This window comes from Bicyclus anynana, chromosome 14, assembly GCF_947172395.1.
Source record: "Bicyclus anynana chromosome 14, ilBicAnyn1.1, whole genome shotgun sequence".
NCBI classification, from domain to species: domain Eukaryota; kingdom Metazoa; phylum Arthropoda; class Insecta; order Lepidoptera; family Nymphalidae; genus Bicyclus; species Bicyclus anynana.
The window spans coordinates 6586191-6605019 of record NC_069096.1 but is presented as its reverse complement, the minus strand read 5'-3'; the positions used below and the strand labels follow the sequence as shown (position 1 = coordinate 6605019).

The window sequence follows — 18829 nt, the reverse complement described above, 5'->3', positions numbered from 1 at the left end:
CGATAGTGTTACTTTGTGTATCTGCCATCCTTGACATGTAAAGCTTAGAACTTGTTCTGAAGCTACGGCTTCTCCGTTATCAGAATTGGAATTTAGTCTGTTCCCCGTTATATGCATTTTATAGAGAAGCCGTGATAGCCCACTGATATCATCTCTGTGTTCGTTTTGGAAGACGTAGGTTCGATTCCCGTCCCGGGCATCTGCCTCGAGCTTTTTATTTATGTGCATTTTAAGAAATTCATTCGCGATAATTATAACAAAAACCTGCGTACCTGAGATTTTTTTTAATTTTATACGTCTATACCAATCCGCATTAGGCCAGCGTGATGGACTATTAGCCTGACCCCTCTTATTCTAAGAGGAGACTCATGCTCAACAATGAGCCAAATATGATTTGTTAAAGATGATATCTTTTATAAATGTATAGTAGGTATTAAACATTACTTAGCCATGAAACAAAAAAGACTCAAAGTTATTTTTAGAAATGACTTTATTATTCCTTTTACTCGGAAATTACTTACAGATGTTAAAAATTCTTAAGCTATAATTTATTTACAATCAGTTATTGTATACTTATAAGATAAATTTACACACATATCAAGAATCTATATGGTACATAAGGAAAATTTATTCACATTATCAAGTTATACAGTTCTTGTTGTCTTATCTACATTTTTTACAACCTATATCACATTTCATTTTATAACTAGATTTTCAATACAGATGTATATTTTCATTTATTTCTACATAATTATTCGCCAATGTTACAAATTAATTGCGATGTGAATCGCAAACATAGCAAAATAAACAATTTACTATAGTACCTTGTCAAATTATTTGTGTATCCAAATTGTAAAATTTTTCGTTTACTTCCTAACCACGCATTTATTAATATTACAATTTATATTGATTTAACTTGTATCTTAAAATCGTATTGTCAAGCATTTTATTTACATACAGATATGTTATTTGATGTGATTACAATGTTTATAATGCAGATAAATTAAATTTATGACCAATTTTCTATTTGGAAGGCAATTAATATTTTAAGATAACAGCAGCAATTATTGTTGTCTTAATATATACAAAGTGAATATGACGATAATATATAACTATGTATTTTATTGAAGAAAACGAAGTTAAACATCAATATTAGTAGATTATTTTTTTAATTACTTTTCAACAACGCATGTGAGTGCATTATTGCTGATCAAATTAGTTAGGGAGGCACTTTCGCCAATTCAGTCTTTATTTAAATATAATACGATGACAATTTTTAATTTATTAAATAAGGTCTTAAAGATTGCGTCACTCCACTATTGTCATTAATCATTTCTTTTATGTAACATTACACCATTTTTGAGCGGTAATTGCTCATTTATTCTTTATTCTTCTTTATTACGGTAATTAGAATACATTTTGTTTTATAAATGTGGCAAGTTTACAATAAAATATATTCGCACGTCCATGGAAGTTATTCGTATGTCCTCTAGAGATAGCCTATTGAAATAACGTTGAAGTTTTAACACACATATTATAGAAACACTTTAACTTGTATGTGAACACATAAGTTTTACAAATTACCAGTTCGACGTCTTTTCAGCAGTAAGACTCTTAATATTTCAGACGCTATACTGTCGTTTCTAACAGATCAGGGGAGTGTCAACAGAAACCATCTTTTAAGTCTGGATAACCTAGATCGGGCATTGCTCGTCTAGAACCATTTCCTCTATTATTTTCAGCACGAAGGCCTCTACCACCACGGCCTAAACTAGCATATCTTGTATCAGCAAGTTTATCTCTTTGTGCTACTTCATCGTAATATCTTGCATCGTTTAACCCGGCACTGTATTTTTGACTTAAACTGTATTTGTCTATAGTTGCATATTTCTGTACTGTTGCATATTGTTGTGTTGTTTCAGGAACTCCGTTGACTTTCGCATGATCATAGGGTCTCTCCTCAGGTGGTAACGCACCATCAAGTCGTGCTTTGAATTCTTTATCTTTTCTTCGACGTCTTTTACATGCACATAGTGTTATTGCTAAGGCACATATAAGAAGACCGATACCAGCGAGTGCAGCAACATATGGTGTTGGTAGGGATAACTTAAATGAACAATTGGAATCGTCTTCGTCGTAACCGGAAGGACAATGAGGGCTGCCATCACACCACAATGCTATAGGGATACAGGCGTTTAGTTCCGGACAGCTAAAACAAGACACAAAAACATGAACATTATTTTTCTACAACAAAAATACTTCCTGGTTCAAATTTCACATGACAATATTAGTCTTTAAAATTAAATTATATTATTTTTATAATACCAGTTTGATTTTTATTAGGGAATTTATTAATTTATGATTAATTTTTTTACGAAAAATACAAGGAATTTGTGTGGAAAAATACAGATGAGGAAGATAAAAGTTTCGAACTTTCCTGTACAAAACTGTTACTATATTTATACTTACTTATAACGGCAATCGAGCGTAGCAGAAGAAGGTAAAATATTTGTATCCGGGTCATGTTCGATACTCGCTTTCTTCATTATTTCTATCCATTTCACCGAGTAATCTGCCTGTTCATGTTGTAAGAAATCTAAAACGTAGCTTCGTGCGTGAGGTTTGAGTGACGATTCTATTGTTGTTTGAGCTGATTTCCAGCCAGGAGAGTAAAGTACAACAGTATTACTAATATCTGGACAAATTTTTCGATAGATCGACGTATCTCGTGCTTCGTAAACAAATAACCGATTGTGCGTTTTGCAATACGGAGAGTTCGAAGTAATTTCGTAACCTGGAATCTTTACATAAAGATATCTTCCTTGCATAGGCGTAACATCATCGCCTCCGGGTTCAATAAGCCATGGCCTATGAACACAGGCCACTTCCGCTCTTACGCTTTCCGAAATTACATGTCTATCACCTACAATATCAGGTGCTACAGAAGCTTCTCTTTTATCGTATAACCTTATTTCGCCACTACTGCCTCTAAGTTTACGATCACCCCAACCTGAAGAGCATATACTATCATCACCAGGTCCAGTAGGAATAAATTTGTATTCACCTTCAAAAGCAAAATCATCATAATCTTCTGTTATATTCATCATTGTCACTGTGAAATTTACTTCAACAACAGGCGCTGTCAATGTGTGTATGTTCAAAGGTTCAGAACGATTCGTGCATAAGCAATCTCTTTGAATTGGGATTCCTTCCCAAGGATACTCAGTGATAATAATTTGTGACAATCCTTCGCCCCCTATAATCCTTTTAGCCGGCCTGTCACATTTCCAGCGGCTAGTGCGGGAATCTTTATGGGTACTACAAATTTTATTTCCGAAATACGTGTTAGTAAATGTCAGTTGTATTCTTTCGCCATGTTTTGCTTCAAATCTGCGAATAATAAAAAAAAATAGTAGTAACAATAAAAAGAGATAAACATTCATTTGAGAAACCTTTATGTATATTAGTTTACCTTAGTATACAAGTAAGATTTTGTGCTCCACCTCTCCCGTAATAAAATATGGCACGCGGTGCTTGAAATCTTCCAGAATATGTGAGTGCTGACTTGAAAACCCTGTCGCAGGCCGATTGAGAGTCTACTAATGGTTGTCCTTGCTCGCTCACGTCCACGAACTCGTAGCGTAGTAGGAAAGAGACGGGATACAATGCTGAGCCTTGACGCAACTCCTGCGGGAAAATATTTCTTATTTAGCATTTGTAAAATTAGCAGACAACGGTTGAAGTTAAAACAAATTGGGGTCCCGATGTGCAAATAACTTGTTTACTTCTAATTTAATCTGTAGCATGTATATAACGTAACTTAGTTTATAATTTTATCTACTAGCGGACGCCTGCGACTTTGTACGCGTAAAATTCTGTTTTTTACAAATTCCGCGGGAACCATGTATTTTTCCAGGATAAATAGTAGTCTATTTTGTTGTTCTATAACTTCCTCTATCTTCCATTGAAAGTCCCATTACAATCTCTCTAACGGCTGGTTCAGCCGAGATTCGTTCGGATATATAGAAAGACAGACACAGAAAATTTAAAAAAAGGTTGATTAATTTTTAGTAAATATTATCGTGTATTAGCTTGAAAACAGTTATTTTGAAATCACAGACAGACAATTAAATTTTAAATTTTATTTATAAGTTTAATAATTGATTTACCAATGACTTGTTTTGGTATTTCATTTAGAAAGTTATATATGTTTACAAATATATATATTCCCTAGATGAAAGAGATTTGATGCATTTCATGTTCGTAACATAAAATAAATCAATAACCAAGTTCAATAAAGATATGGAACAAGATTGCGTGCAGTAGTAAAACTTCAAATATTTAGTTAGGAAACTTGCTTCAGTCCTTCCGACGTTGAATTTAATATTGAATAATAAAGCAGTTCTCAACTTGTGACTTTAACAACTTGCTTAAGACCAGGTTCCCTGTATTAACTAGGACGCTCCACTTCGCGCGTTTCGCACAAATATTATTGGAATCAATGTTGTTTGTCAAATAATCAAACACGATACACATTTCATTAAGTATAGTGCTACAAAACATAATATAGCTTCTAATGAGTTCAAAGAAGATCTATTTTGATAACTAAATTATTGGCGATCACGTGTACTGACTTCTTAAATGAACGAAACTACCTAAAAATAACACTTTAAAAATTAACTTATGTCTTCAGCCTATGATTATCTAGTGACACCCTTGTGACGAGAGAAAGATAAGTGTCAACCAATAGCGGCGGAATTGAAAATATTTCTTTCTTTCTCTTAAATATATCTCTATTGTTGCATTGGGATGAAAGAGAGCAATATTACCGCTGTCGGTCGACAATATGTCTTTTTCTCTTCACGATATCGTATGCTAAGCCTACCGACCGATAAGAGTGTCGATCAACAATTTATCGTTGCAATTTGATGCTGAATCGTATAGACCAGACAGAATTTTCCGAAAACCCAGTCTGAAGGGCATGGTTGCCAATTACAGGTGTAAAATCCTAAAGGTTATTGGATACAGGGCGGAACTTTTTGAATACCCTGTGAAGAGTTCTGAGACAGAGCTTCACTAACCATCTGCATGGTCCATCAATGTGGTATTTTAAAAAGATGAGAGTGCAATCAAACACCAACTTGTCCTTAAAAACAAATGTTCATCTCACTGAATCTCAGTAAATTAGCACAAACAGTCATCAAGCTTTTATTCTCTTTGCTCTCTGTAATAAAGTGACAGCACTTAAGCATTCCATCACTGCGAGCGGAGAGTGCACGTGCCTCTTGCATTATTCACTGTGGCGGGTGCAAGTCTACGCGTGACTTATCTTCCCTTTGCTCACTTAATGTCAGAGAGCAGAAAAATTCCTTGTGCTCATAGAATGAAGTCTTGAAAAATATGCGGCTTTCATATAATGCTTCAATGACGATAGCTAATTTAATTTACCACTACATATAAAAAAGATTGACTGCTTCCGTGGCGCAGTGGTATGCGCGATAGATTTACAAGACGGAGATCCTGGGTTCGATCTCCGGGTGGGCCGATTGAGGTTTTCTTAATTGGTCCACTTCGGCCGTGGCTAGTTACCACCCTACGTACCGCCAAGCGATTTAGCGTTCCGGTACGATGTCGTGTAGAAACCGAAAAGGGGTGTGGATTTTTATCCTCCTCCTAACAAATTAGACCGCTTCCATCTTAGATTGCATCGTCACTTACCATCAGGTGAGATTGTGGTCAAGGGCTAACTTGTAAAGAATAAAAAAAAGGCTGACCAAGTATTTAAGAGAAAATATTTACAATTCATTAAGTATTATTTTAAAAATTCGTTATGTTTTGCTACTATTATCAAGAGTGAGCTTATTCTGTGAGCTTATTCTCTATCATTGATCAAATAAAATGAAGTTAATAAATGGTACTGGTAAGACTCCTCTTTACGCCGCAAGTATCGCACAGGAGTGCAATCAATGGAGTGGCAGGCTAAAAGCAACTTGGAAGCGGTCTACAAAACCGGAGATGAAGACTGTTGATCTATCCTGAATCATGATAAAGACTGTCGCTGAAAAGCCTGGGATAAATCTGGAAATATGTCTGTATGTGACCAGGTCCGCACTACATTCAAGTCCACAGTTTACGATGCTCTTCGCGTAGCCGGAGATAGGAAAATATGGCATAACATCCTAAGGACAAGGATCAGTGATGGAGGTGGTCACGACACTCACACATGAGGATTACGATTTACGGAGGATGTCTCTGTTACGGTCCTATGCAACACTATAGGTGGGAAAGGAGATAAAGAGACTTTAGGAATAACTAAAAATATTTCTCTTAATACGTCTCTATTTAAAAGAGCTACAATTAAATGAATCAATAGGTGTAAGTGATTAATTAAAGATATCAGAGTAGTGATAGCTCAGTGGATATGACCTCTGCCGATTCCGGAGGATATGGGCTTGAATCCGGTCCGGGGTATGCACCTTCAACTTTTCAGATGTGTGCATTTTATGCAACTAAATATCACGTGTCTCAAACGGTGAAGAAAAACTTCGTGAGGAAATCTGAATACCAGAGAATTTTCTCATTTCTCTGCGTGTGAAGTCTGCCAATCCGCATTGGGTCAGCGTGATGGACTATTGGCCTAGCCCCGCTCATTCTCAAAGGAGACTCAAGCTCAGCAGTGAACTGAATATGGGTTGATAATGATGATGATGATGATTTAAGATACCACATGGATACATAAAAACATACAACAGAGTATTGAGAAAATCACATCTAAAACCAATCAAATAAGTCATTATAATGCTCAAGCTAAAAATGGAATTGTAATAGAAAATTGGATACGATTGCGCAACATTACAGCAAATTTAACGGTATCGAACCTCCTATAATATTCCGCTCACGTAATCGACAAAAGCCGGGAATATGTCAGCGTCGGGAACGATTTGTGGCCCGTCTCGTGCGTGGATCTGTGGGAGCTTGCTATTATGGATCAGCAAATATAGAAATTTAACTAAGAGAATTTCACAAAATGTAATTCATTGAAACGTGAAAGATAATTGTGTCTCTATACTATATAATTATGATATATTACAACCATATGGACAAAAATTCTGCAATAGCCAGACGTACTTCATTCTTGGAAGGCTTAAAGTAGGTCAGCTTGTGCTACAGTAGCTAATTATTAAGTTAGTACGAAAGGGAGAATTATCTATCTTCACCGCTAATGGACGACAATATGTCTTTTTCTCTTCACGAGATATCATTATCAACCCTCACTAAATTCAGCTCACTGCTGACCTCGAGTCTCCTCTCAGAATGAAAGGGGTTAGTCCACCACGCTGGCCCAATGCGGATTGGCAGACTTCACACACGCAGAGAATTAAAAAAATTCTGTAGTATGCAGGTTTCCTCACGATATTTTTCCATTCACCGTTTGAGACATTTAATTTCCTAAAATGCACACCAATGGAAAGTTGGAGATGCATGCCCCAGACCAGGTTCGAACCCACACTCTCCGGAATCGGAGGCAGAGATCACTGGGCTATCACGGCTCTGCGGCACGAGATATAGAATACACAATTTAGTGGCTTTGGAAGGTAGCAGATTACAAGGGTCCAAACCCTCAGTCGTAAACTATAAAGCTTTTTTATATGATATTTTCTTTCTTATAATATAAGAATTGATGTCGGCAATCGCCAGTCTTCTACTTCTACTTAACTTATATGTCTACTAAGATTCAACGTCTACCCATTTATCTTCGCAGTAATCCTTTGAAAAGTACCGTTGTAGATCAAACTTTAAGGATCTCTGTATCGAACGTTTGCCATAAAGTTAAAAGTCAGGCTACTGGAAACATGATTTACTCATGATGTACAATAAAAATAACAAAAAAAATATATTTTATACTTGGACATTTGAGGATCTTGACCAAGATATGCTACGGTAAACTCCATGATTGATTACCGTACTTATCGATGGTTAGAGCATAGGCTGACGTATTTCAGCCTACGTAAAATGTCAGCCTTCGTAAGGTGTGTCTGGCTGTTGCAGGCTCCTTTTGTATTACGGTTTCGGTCCAATTATATTTTGTTCATGACATAAATTATTGTTCCAATTAAAATGTAGCAATGAGCTTATATGGTTAGTTTATTTGATATGACAATTTAATTGTATTCAGTGGTCTAATATTAATAAGTTTATTGAAATTGGCCTACAACTACTTGGATTGTAAACTTTTATATACTAGCGGACGCCCGAGACTTCGCCCGCGTGGAAATCAATGTTTCAAGCCCTATTGCACCACTTTAGGGGCTGAATTTAAAAAATTTTTGAATTACATTATATTTCATATTTTTTTTATGATTTATGAACAAATTTTTAGGACTTTCCATACAATTTTTCAACCCCTATTTCACCCTCTTTTCATTTTATTTTCGCAATAAAAAGTATTTTATAACCTTTTTCGTATTATGGTTTTAAACCGTGCCAAGTTTCATTTGAATTTGTTCAGTAGTTTCAGCGTGATACCCGAATAACAAAAAACACAGACAGACAAAAAATCAAAAAAAAAAATATTTATAGCTTCAGTATTGATTATATAATTGGGGGGAACCCAACAAAAATTTTCAGAACATCTTCAATATACAAAATGTACAGAATTCGTATTATAAGTATAGATTCTAGATGGCGCTGGCGTCCGTTATGCCACGGTGACGTTTGGTGTTACAAATGGTATAAGTAAAATCACAAAATGCGAATAATTGTATAGAATTCGACCAGTTTTACTATAAGTATAGATATATTATTTTAGATAAATAGGACTTGACTTGACATAGGCGTTGACTTGATGGAATGTTGTACCTATTATAAATAATAATTAGATACGTACAGCAAACTTCGCTTTAAATAATATTATATGAGTTTGGTATGATCAAAGTTAACATTCCATACCAGTAAAATACTTTTAAATTTTCCGTTTTTGGTAATCGAAATCTTAAACATCTTTAAAAAACTCTAATTTATTCTAATTAAAAAAATATTAACAGATATGATATTCCCCATTGTAAACTCCCCAGGATATCACTATAGCAAATTGTAATTTTAAATCATAATAATTTTATTTCGTGGTTCAAAAGATGGGATTTGTGTTTGTCCACATGATATACAATCACGTATTCTGAACCACTCAGAAAAATGGTGTCATACTTTCCAATTACTTTCATTCTACTGACATCCACGGATAGTGTATGTGCGTTATATTTTTCATGGAACTGCAAGCCGCGCCGTACCGCTCCATGCATAGTTGAGTGAACCAAAATGGAGGCACAATGTTTGCGATGTAATGAAAGACCTCGAAAGACCTTCACATAAGCCAAGTCCTTTGCTTTCCGCCGTGTTTGGATAGCGAGCCTAGATATTCTTTCCTTGATGTTGAATTGTGTTGCTATAATGCTTTGATATTATGTTTTTTTTTTTTTTTTTCTTTTACAAGTTAGCCCTTGACTACAATCTCACCTGATGATAAGTGATGATGCAGTCTAAGATGGAAGCGGGCTAACTTGTCAAGGAGGAGGATGAAAATCCACACCCCTTTCGGTTTCTACATGTATACTCGTATGAGTACTTTTACTACTATTTTCTTTAGTTCTATTTGTGTCTGTAATGCCTAACTATCGATGACTTTGGGGAATCATTACATTTGAGCACATCATTGGGATGTTACGCCAGCTAACGACAATAAAGCTTAAAGATTATTGGGATTTCGATATTTTATTCAAGTCTGCAGGCTGTACTGCAGACTTGATCGTGTGTAGTTGGCGTTACGAATTGAGAACCTATACGTTGTTAGTTTTTCTGTTACATAATAACACGAAAAATTTTAAACTTCGTAATACAAAAATATTGCTGATACTGATACAAAATATTATGATATTAGGAATGAAAGAGGAGAATGATTAAGAAACAAATCTTTTTTTAGTAAGAGTTTTACATGCTTTTTTTTATTTTGTTTTTTAATTGTATAGATTTTGGCTTAAATTTCTTATTGTTTTCTTTCTTAATTATGTTTTACTGTTGTTATTTTCCAAATATTTTAAAAGCTCCATTGAAACTCCGTACTAATAATAAAGCAGATGTTATGTTTAGTTATTAAACCCAACGTCTTAGAAGTGAGCATGTGCCAGTGATACGTGGAACGAACATTAATTGTGGCGGAGCACAGTTTGCCGTTCGACATATACATGATTGATACAAACTGCTGAAATTGCATCTTGTTCCAACGGATACGTAGACAAATGATGCCCTCTATACACAATATCTCAATTTGAGACGATTGATAGAAGCAGACGTTACTCAGATAAATTACTTGACATAATCTATATCTATACTTGTAATAAAACTGGTCGAATTCTATACATTTATTCGCAATTTGGGATTTTACTTATAGCATTTGTAACACCAAACGTTACCGTGGCATAACTGTCGCCAGCGCCATCTAGAATCTATACTTATAATAAGAATTCTGTACATTTTGTACATTCTGTACATTGAAGATATTTTGAAATTTTTTGTTAGGGGGCACTATATAATCGATACTGAAGCTAAAATTGTCTGTCCGTTTGTCTGTCCGTGTTTTTTGTTATTTGGGCACGCTGAAACTACTAAATGAATTCAAATGAAACTTGACACAATTTAAAACCATAATACGGACAAGGTTATAGGATACTTTTTTTTTGCAAAAAAAATAAGAAGGGGGTGAAACAGGGGTTGAAAGTTTGTATGGAAAGTCCTTCATTTTTAGAGTTACAGTTTTAAAAATTTGTTCATAAATCATAGCTTTGTCACTAAGAAATAATACAATACTTAAGCTGACTTACCCTAATAACTATACAAATCATGCCCACGTGGTGGCAAGAATTGAATTTGCACGAAAAATGAGCCAGTCATTTGTCACCAGTCGAGGCAACTAGCTGCGGTGAAATCATTCGAAGAAATACTTCTTTATTAATATTATAAAGAGGTAGAGTTTGTGGTGTCACAGGGGTAATCTCTGGATCTACTGAATCGATTTGGAAAAATCTAGAAAGTCACGTTATTTGTGAGAGTCATAGGTTCATTTTTATCTTCGTAAAAGCACGGGGCGTTGGCTAATAAGCAGGTAATTCCAATTTTCGTTTAAGTGTTAGTTGTCATACTCCTTCGAAACGGCTTGACTAATTTTGATGAAACTATAATTATGTAGGTATCTGGTATATTCGGTAGGTCTGAGATTAGGTTGAAAATAACTATTTTTCATACCCCTAAGTGGTCCACCCCAAATGTATTCGTATTTAACCTTGCACCTCAACACTTTTACAAAATTATATTAAAATTATCTATTCTATAAATCTATTATATTCTACTTCCTACTAATATTATAAAGGAGAAAGTTTGTATGTAAGTGTGAAAGTGTGTAAGTGTGTATGTATGTTTGTTCCTCTTTTAGGAAAAAAATTCATCCCGGAAAAATCCATGGTTCCCGCGGGATTTATGAAAAACTGAATTCCACGCGGACGAAGTCGCGGGCGTCCACTAGTAGTGAATAAATGTAAGATGTGTATAAGGAAAAACTCAACCGATTTCATTAAACATTACACTATCGAGGAAAATAAGATCATATGTAAGTACGATCTTATTTTTTTCCCCTATCTACTAAGCGATTTGAAGGAGATGCCTAGCCAAATAGGTAGCGCTCTATGTATTATTTTGTTTTCTTGGCACCGCCAATTATAATGTTATAGAGTCGAGAGCCAGAAAAGTTGTGGCGAACAAAAGTCAACGACTTTTAGCACTCTGAAATCGTAAATTCGTTCGAAAATTATAGAATGTTCCTGTGTAACGTAAAAAATTACGATTAAAACAAATAAATACGTAAATAGTAAAGACTCATCTAATAGAATTCATCATCATCATCATCAGCCGATGGACGTCCACTGCTGGACATAGGCCTCTTGCATGGACTTCCAAACGAAACGGTCTCGAACCGCCAGCATCCAGCGGCTCCCTGCTACTCGCTTGATGTCTTCGGTCCACCTAGTGGGGGGTCGACCAATAACTGCGCTTTCCGATTGGGACCCCAACGTCCATCGGCTCTTAATACTAATAATTCGAACTAATATAATTACGGATGAGCAATTAGAAAACGAAGATATTTGTATAAAATCTAGGTATTTTCGGCGTCCTTTGCATTATCATCTATCTACGTTATCTATATTTTTGTAAAAAACTTGTAAGTAGGTACCTACCTACTGTATCTATGTGAATATTCTAAAGACGTAAGATTGTATTGTTTGTTCGTTTGCATTGTACGAGTATAGGCTCCGAAACTACTAAACCTATTTGAAAAATTCTTTCACTGTTGGTTAGCTACACTATCCCCGGGTGCTACAGGCTATATTTTATCCCCGTATTCAAACGGGAACGGGAACTACGCAGGTGAAACCATGTAGTGTCTATTAGTGTATTGTAATATACAATATCACCCAAGCGAGTTGTTTTTCTTGTTATGAATATTCAAAAGAATTTTGACGGCCTCCGCGGCATTGTGGTATGCGAGGTGGATTTACAGAACGGAGGTCCTTGGTTCGATCCCCGCCTGGGCCGATTGAGATTTTCTTAATTGGTCCAGGTCTGGCTGGTGGGAGGCTTCAGCCGTGGCTAGTTACCACCCTACCGCCAAAGACGTACCGCCAAGCGATTTAGCGTTCCGTACGATGTTGTGTAGAAACCGAAAGGTGTGTGGATTTTCATCCTCCTCCTACCAAGTTAGCCCGCATCATCACTTACCACCAGGTGAGATTGTAGTCAAGGGCTAACTTGTAAATAATAAAAAAAAATTCGAGCCAGCTTTTTTTTCTTGCTAGTGTGTTTTCTTAATTAAAGTTTAAAAGGCAGTCAACATTGTTTAGTTTACCTGTAATATAGTGAGGGCTGGCCCGGTGGTGATGTAACTCTCGCTCGGTGCACAAGGCCGAGTAGCGCGGGTGGCGTTCGACAGAAGAGCGTGGTCGCACAGTCGCGGCGACTCTTCTCGACAGAAGGAGCCCAGAAGATACTTCTTATCAGTCATGTCCAACTAAAACAGAAAATTATGCTCAAAACACCATAATAATAATGATGATATAGAGATACAGAAGGCAGTTATTCTTGAGACGGCGCGTAAGGAGGTCCATCACTCTGGAATCCTGACCACCGGTTGCTTGGGCACTCTAATGTCCCGCAGCGGGTGAGTTGAATTTTTTTATAAATCTTTAATAGTGTTTGGTATTTAAATATTTTTTTAAATAAATAAATAAGTGATAAAGTAGTATACATAGTTGTTTGTTTGAGCCATGATAGCCCAGTAGATATGACCCCTGCCTCTGTTTCCGGAGGTTGTGGGTTCGAATCAGGTTTGGGGCATGCACCTCCAACTTTTCAGTTGTGTGCATTTTAAGAAATTAAATATCACGTGTCTCAAACGGTGAAGGAAAAATATCGTAAGGAAACCAGAAAATTTTCTTAATTGTCAGCGTGTGTGAAGTCTGCCAATCCGCATTGTGACCCGTGGTGGACTATTGGCCTAACCCCTCTCATTCTGAGAGGAGACTCGAGCTCAGTATTGAGCCGAATAGGGGTTAATAATGATACATAGTTCTTCTAGTTTCGGAAGACGGTTTGACTTTGCATGTAGTAGTTACATTACAAAATCGTTCGGATGCTTAAAGTAAAGGAAGATTAGCACAGCAGAAATGCACTTATGATTTTTTTTAAAGAATATTTGCCATACTTTTTTTAAATATGACCAATATTCCCATTCCCACCAACTAGTCGGGAAAGACTGTGTTAGGTGTGGGTACGACAATAGACCAACAGGGCGGGAATCGAACCACCAACCCTCAGTGATGTGTCCGACCGCTCTTACCGTTTAGGCTATTGAGGCTCTACAATTACATGCATAGTAACAACATACTTTATATTACGCGTGTAGAACCGCGAAAAGGTATGTTAGTTTTGTTATAATTACCATTACCTAACTTATAAAAAATTTTGAAAACTAGTTTTATTTTCAGCTGTAGTAAGTTATTTCATATTTTATATTATAATGTATTTACTAGCGAGGCAATTCGAAAAGAGAATACATTTTATTTTTCAAATAAAAATAAAAAAAGCCCGCACGAAATACCGTGAAACTGTATCATCACAATATTCTATTTTATTTTATAAAACACAATGAAAACAACATTTCTTCCGTCCAATAAAAACGATAAAGTACTTGCTCGTTTGTACCAGCAGTTTGCCATATTAAAACACAGTTGCAATAATGTTTCTACTGGAGAATAAAGCGTGACCTACTTCCGAAGTACACAATCTACGAGCAGGAAGTGATTTGCTCTAGCCAGGTGCACTATTTACTCGAACTATCTAGCGAGAAAACTTTACTGATTAAAGTGCCAACAAAAAATAACTTCAGCGTAGCGCTCATCCATTCTTAATGCAAACTGTGGAATGCCGAATGAATGGAACGAAACACCGCACTGCAGGACCGTGAAGCGCTAAACGTAGCGAATGAATGACATAGCGTGTTTTACGAAAGAAACGCTTGTTTGTCTTTTTTAACCGACTTCCGACTCCCGACTTTGAGGAAGAGGTACTACGTTCGGTATGTATATATTTTTTTATGTATGTCCAGCGATAATTACGTCATTTATAGACCACATTGAAAATTCTTTTTTGTTGTGAAGGGTATGATTTCAGAGTGGTCCCATTTTTTTTATGTCAGGATCTGATGATGGCAACCTGGAGAAATTGAGGGGAACTTTTGAAAATTGTAGAGACGGCTAGTACGTTTGTTGTAATAAGGTATTTTGAACCACTACAATTTTATGAAGGTCTGGAGTTAGTCTGATGATGGAGCCGAAACACAGACGATGGAATTCGTCAACGATTTACAGCAGCTACCTTGTATTTGGACTTGATAGTTTTGTATTGATGATAACTTTCCACCTAGATAAGTTGTGACTGTATTAGGGATCTAGTGATAAAGACGAAGGAGAGTTAAGGGACCTCCTCGACGGTTCACAGGAGCTACCTTGTGCTTGGACTTGATTAATTTTATATTGATGAGAACTTTCCACCCATATAGGTTAAGACAATCCTTATTTTAAGCTGTTTTAAACTAATTTACATTCCCTTAACCAAACATTTACCTGAATATGTCGAATGATTGGAAAGAATATTTAAGTCATGGATGTAACCATTATCTCTTGGATTTGGTTCTACTCCTGAACCGTTAAGCTATTGACTCTTGTAAAAGAAAACCTAATATCCTATTATCACATTTAGATCATGATAGATAGACAATCATGGGTTACACACAACAAGAAACAGAAACGGGTAAAGTTATTTTAAATTCTGATATTCTTAAATGTTTTGTACCTCTACGAAAGTTAAACGATTGCTAAGCTTAATACTCTAGAACAACTCTAGTAACTAACTAATTTAGTTTATTTCCTTTAAATACCAAAGAAGGTTTTCATGAAGAGAAAAAACGAAAATAAATATGGTAAAACACCACTTTTTTTCTATAAAAACTACAGATTTGAAAGTACGCAGTCTGTGTTACTAGTATTAGAATAAAAACGCCCTGAATGCACATCTTCTCCGATCGCTTCGTATGTTTAATGCTCAGAGTTGGTAAAAGTACTCAGACACATTAAAGAAAATTAATGTTCGGCTCCCGACGTCAAGTGGCAAGAAGCGCTAGTTGGCAAAGTGAAATGGCACGAATAGAAGCGAAGACGCCCGATTTTATATAGTTTCTGTATTTGTATCATCGCATTAGTCTTCCACTAGCAAAGTTTGCGAGCTAAGTTATTCCACATTTCATTATTTTAAACTTTACTCTCCGCAGTTAAGACGGGTATACTACATTTAACTTTGAGAACGATGCTTTGAGAACTGATAATGTGCGCGCTAATGGGACTTTGGGTTAGCACTTTTTATTGCTTTGAACTAATTAATTTGATACTAAAGACTTCCATAATTGGTTCATAATAGATTCCGCCAATATTCAAACGGTGTGGGGAGTCTGAGGTCAATTTACTTCTCCATATTATCTTAAATGAACCGCACTGCTCTAGATTTGTTCATGAATTTGTATTAGACTATTTTCTACAGAGGGAAACTGAAACGTCCCTTATTATTCGGAAAAGTACTAGTACTTATTATTTTATATGTATTTATCTTTTCTTTTTTATTATGTAACAGACGGATTATTATCACCAATCCCGTATTGTAAGTAAAAAAAAAAAAATGAAATACACTAATTATCGTAAAAAATCCAAACACAGCTTTATCATGCAGGGTAAATACAAAATAAGTGTCATGTGATTCCAAAAAGATCAAAAATTAATAAAAACAGTTGTAAAAAATCTATAGTTACCTGTTAATATTAAGATATTTTTGATAGTTTGTTTGTATTGAATGCGAATGTCTCAAAAAGAATGTTTTTCGTATCTATGCCGACGAGGCTATGAGCCGTGATAGCCCAATGGGTATGATTCCGGAGGGTATGTATTCGAATCCGATCCGAGGCATGCGCCTCCCAACTTTTCACTTGTGTACATTTTATGAAATATCACGTGTCTCAAATGGTTCAAATGGAAGTTTTCCTTCACCATTTGAGACACGTGATACATCACAGTACCTACATCGTGAGGAAACCTGCATACCGTAGAATTTTCTTAATTCTCTGGTGGTGAGAGGAGACTCGAGCTCAGCAGTGAGCCGAATATGGGTTGATAAAGATGATATTGTACCTTTCTATTGAGATCAGCATCTGGAGCTGCACCGTCCCATATAGTGAGTTGCGAGGAGCAGTCCTTCTGTTGGTCGAAGCCCGCTGGCTCTGTGCCCGCAGCGTGATATTTGACAAACGACACCCAAACTATTTCATTTGGACGACCCTGCAGACAAAAGCATAACTTCCTTAGGCTTCATTTACACAAGCGACAACTCTACCGACGACCGCAGTCGACTGCAGTCGGCGACGCCGTCGCCTGCCGCCGAGACGTCGCCGACTGCAATCGACTGCCATTGCCTGTCGCCGAGACGTCGTTTACTGCAGTCGGCGACACCGTCGCCTGTCGCCGAGACATCGCCGACTGCAGTCGACTGCGGTCGTCGGTAGAATTGCCGCTCGTGTAAATGAACACTTACCCAAAATAAGGGTTAAAATTAAAAAATTTAATAAACCCCCGACAGTTGTGAATTTAGTTTGAATTACGATTCATATGTAAGTCATCATTTTAACAGAAAAACGTCATAGTGGATCACCGGATTTTCATCTTATGAACGAATAAAAATGAATTTTAAAATGTTTTGTTTCATAAATCATTACATATTACATTCTTCCAAGGCTCCCTTTCGGTGGAAATTTTTATTACTAGGTGCCGCTCATACTCTGAAATATATAGATAGAAACCATTGTATACATATATACTATACAGATAGTTACTACGATGCAGCTCTGTGTGGCAGCTTGTTGCTAGCTTGCATAAAGACACCCAGTCTTTATTATTCGTTCGTTCGTTACGATTTCACCACTTTACTTATCTCCGTATTCTTACATAAACGGGAACTACACAGATAAAACTGGTTAACTATACAATTTTCAAAGAGATCGCATACTTACTAGAAAGTCTACCTAACGCCGTAACATTCTGTGTTAGTAATTTAACTTTAGCTACGGAATGAATTTCTCTACCTGAATAGTTCGTTCGCTCAAAAGGCGGACAAATACAGCTAAGTGTTTGTCTTTAGAAGGACCTTCGCCGGCGACTCTATGTAGCTATTCAAAAGTAACCACGACCTAGATGACTCTGCCTTCACGTATTCTACGCCATGTTGTGCGTATTAAGTGAAGCTTTATGGAGGGATATCATTTCAAACGTAGTGTAGGTTAGAGTAGTGAGTACATATGTGTGTATTTAGTAAACGTTTGGAATTTTATAGTTAACTAGCGGACGCCCGTGACTTCGTCCGCGTAAAACTCGATGTAAACTTTCAACTACCCCTACCCTACCACTACCCTAACCTACCCCTACTCTACCCTACCCTACCCTTACCCTACCCCTACCCTACCCCTATCCTACCCCTACCCTAATTACATATCTGTCTGTCATTATACGTCAATTACATAGCTTTCATTTGCGTTTTGCGTTTCATATCAAGTCACACTGGAATGCTGTCGAACGGGATAAAAAGTATCCCATGTCCTTCTCCTGGCTCTAAACTACCTCCATGCCAATTTTCAGCTAAATCGGTTCAGCCGTTCTTCAGTTATAAGTGGAGTAACTAACACGATTTTCTTTTATATAATATATAGATTTGTAGCTAATCAAATCAAATAAGTTTGTAGAGTGCCTCCATATGTACAAGTTTTTCTATATTAAAAGAAGTTTTCAGTTATTTTTAGCCTGTATTTGGTAAAATCGTATTGGACATCCGTGCCTTGAAGAGTAAGTAAAGCCGACGATTATGATCGTTACAAAATCAAATATTATCCACCAAAAACTGCTAATTCACATTAGCAGCGTGGCGGGTCTAAGCTCTATATTCGCTTAAAGAGGAATCCACCTACCGCGTTGCTCTAATGTATAAGTGGGCTTAGCTTAGCTTATAAGAAATAAAGAATTACATCACAATCCGTACACAATTGTATGTTTTTCTGAAGGTTAAAATACCCCCGTACAACATTTTACCACTAAACACTAGTGTGTAACGTCTAGCGCTACTTTCTTAAGTGAAAAGT

General features: G+C 36.4%; 1 protein-coding gene across 1 annotated transcript in view; it reads right to left on the bottom strand.

Moving 5' to 3' along the window:
* Positions 1-492: 492 nt before the first annotated feature.
* Positions 493-18829, bottom strand: part of LOC112047349 (uncharacterized) — a 102201-nt gene continuing 83864 nt past the window's right edge. The window contains exons 9-13 of the mRNA XM_024084446.2: positions 16836-16982; positions 12950-13111; positions 3473-3687; positions 2470-3390; positions 493-2209 (exon numbers count right to left, since the gene is read on the bottom strand). Of these exons, the coding sequence (XP_023940214.2) occupies positions 1663-2209; positions 2470-3390; positions 3473-3687; positions 12950-13111; positions 16836-16982 (1992 nt within the window). The 3' untranslated portion in view covers positions 493-1662. The remainder of the gene's footprint in view (positions 2210-2469; positions 3391-3472; positions 3688-12949; positions 13112-16835; positions 16983-18829) is intronic.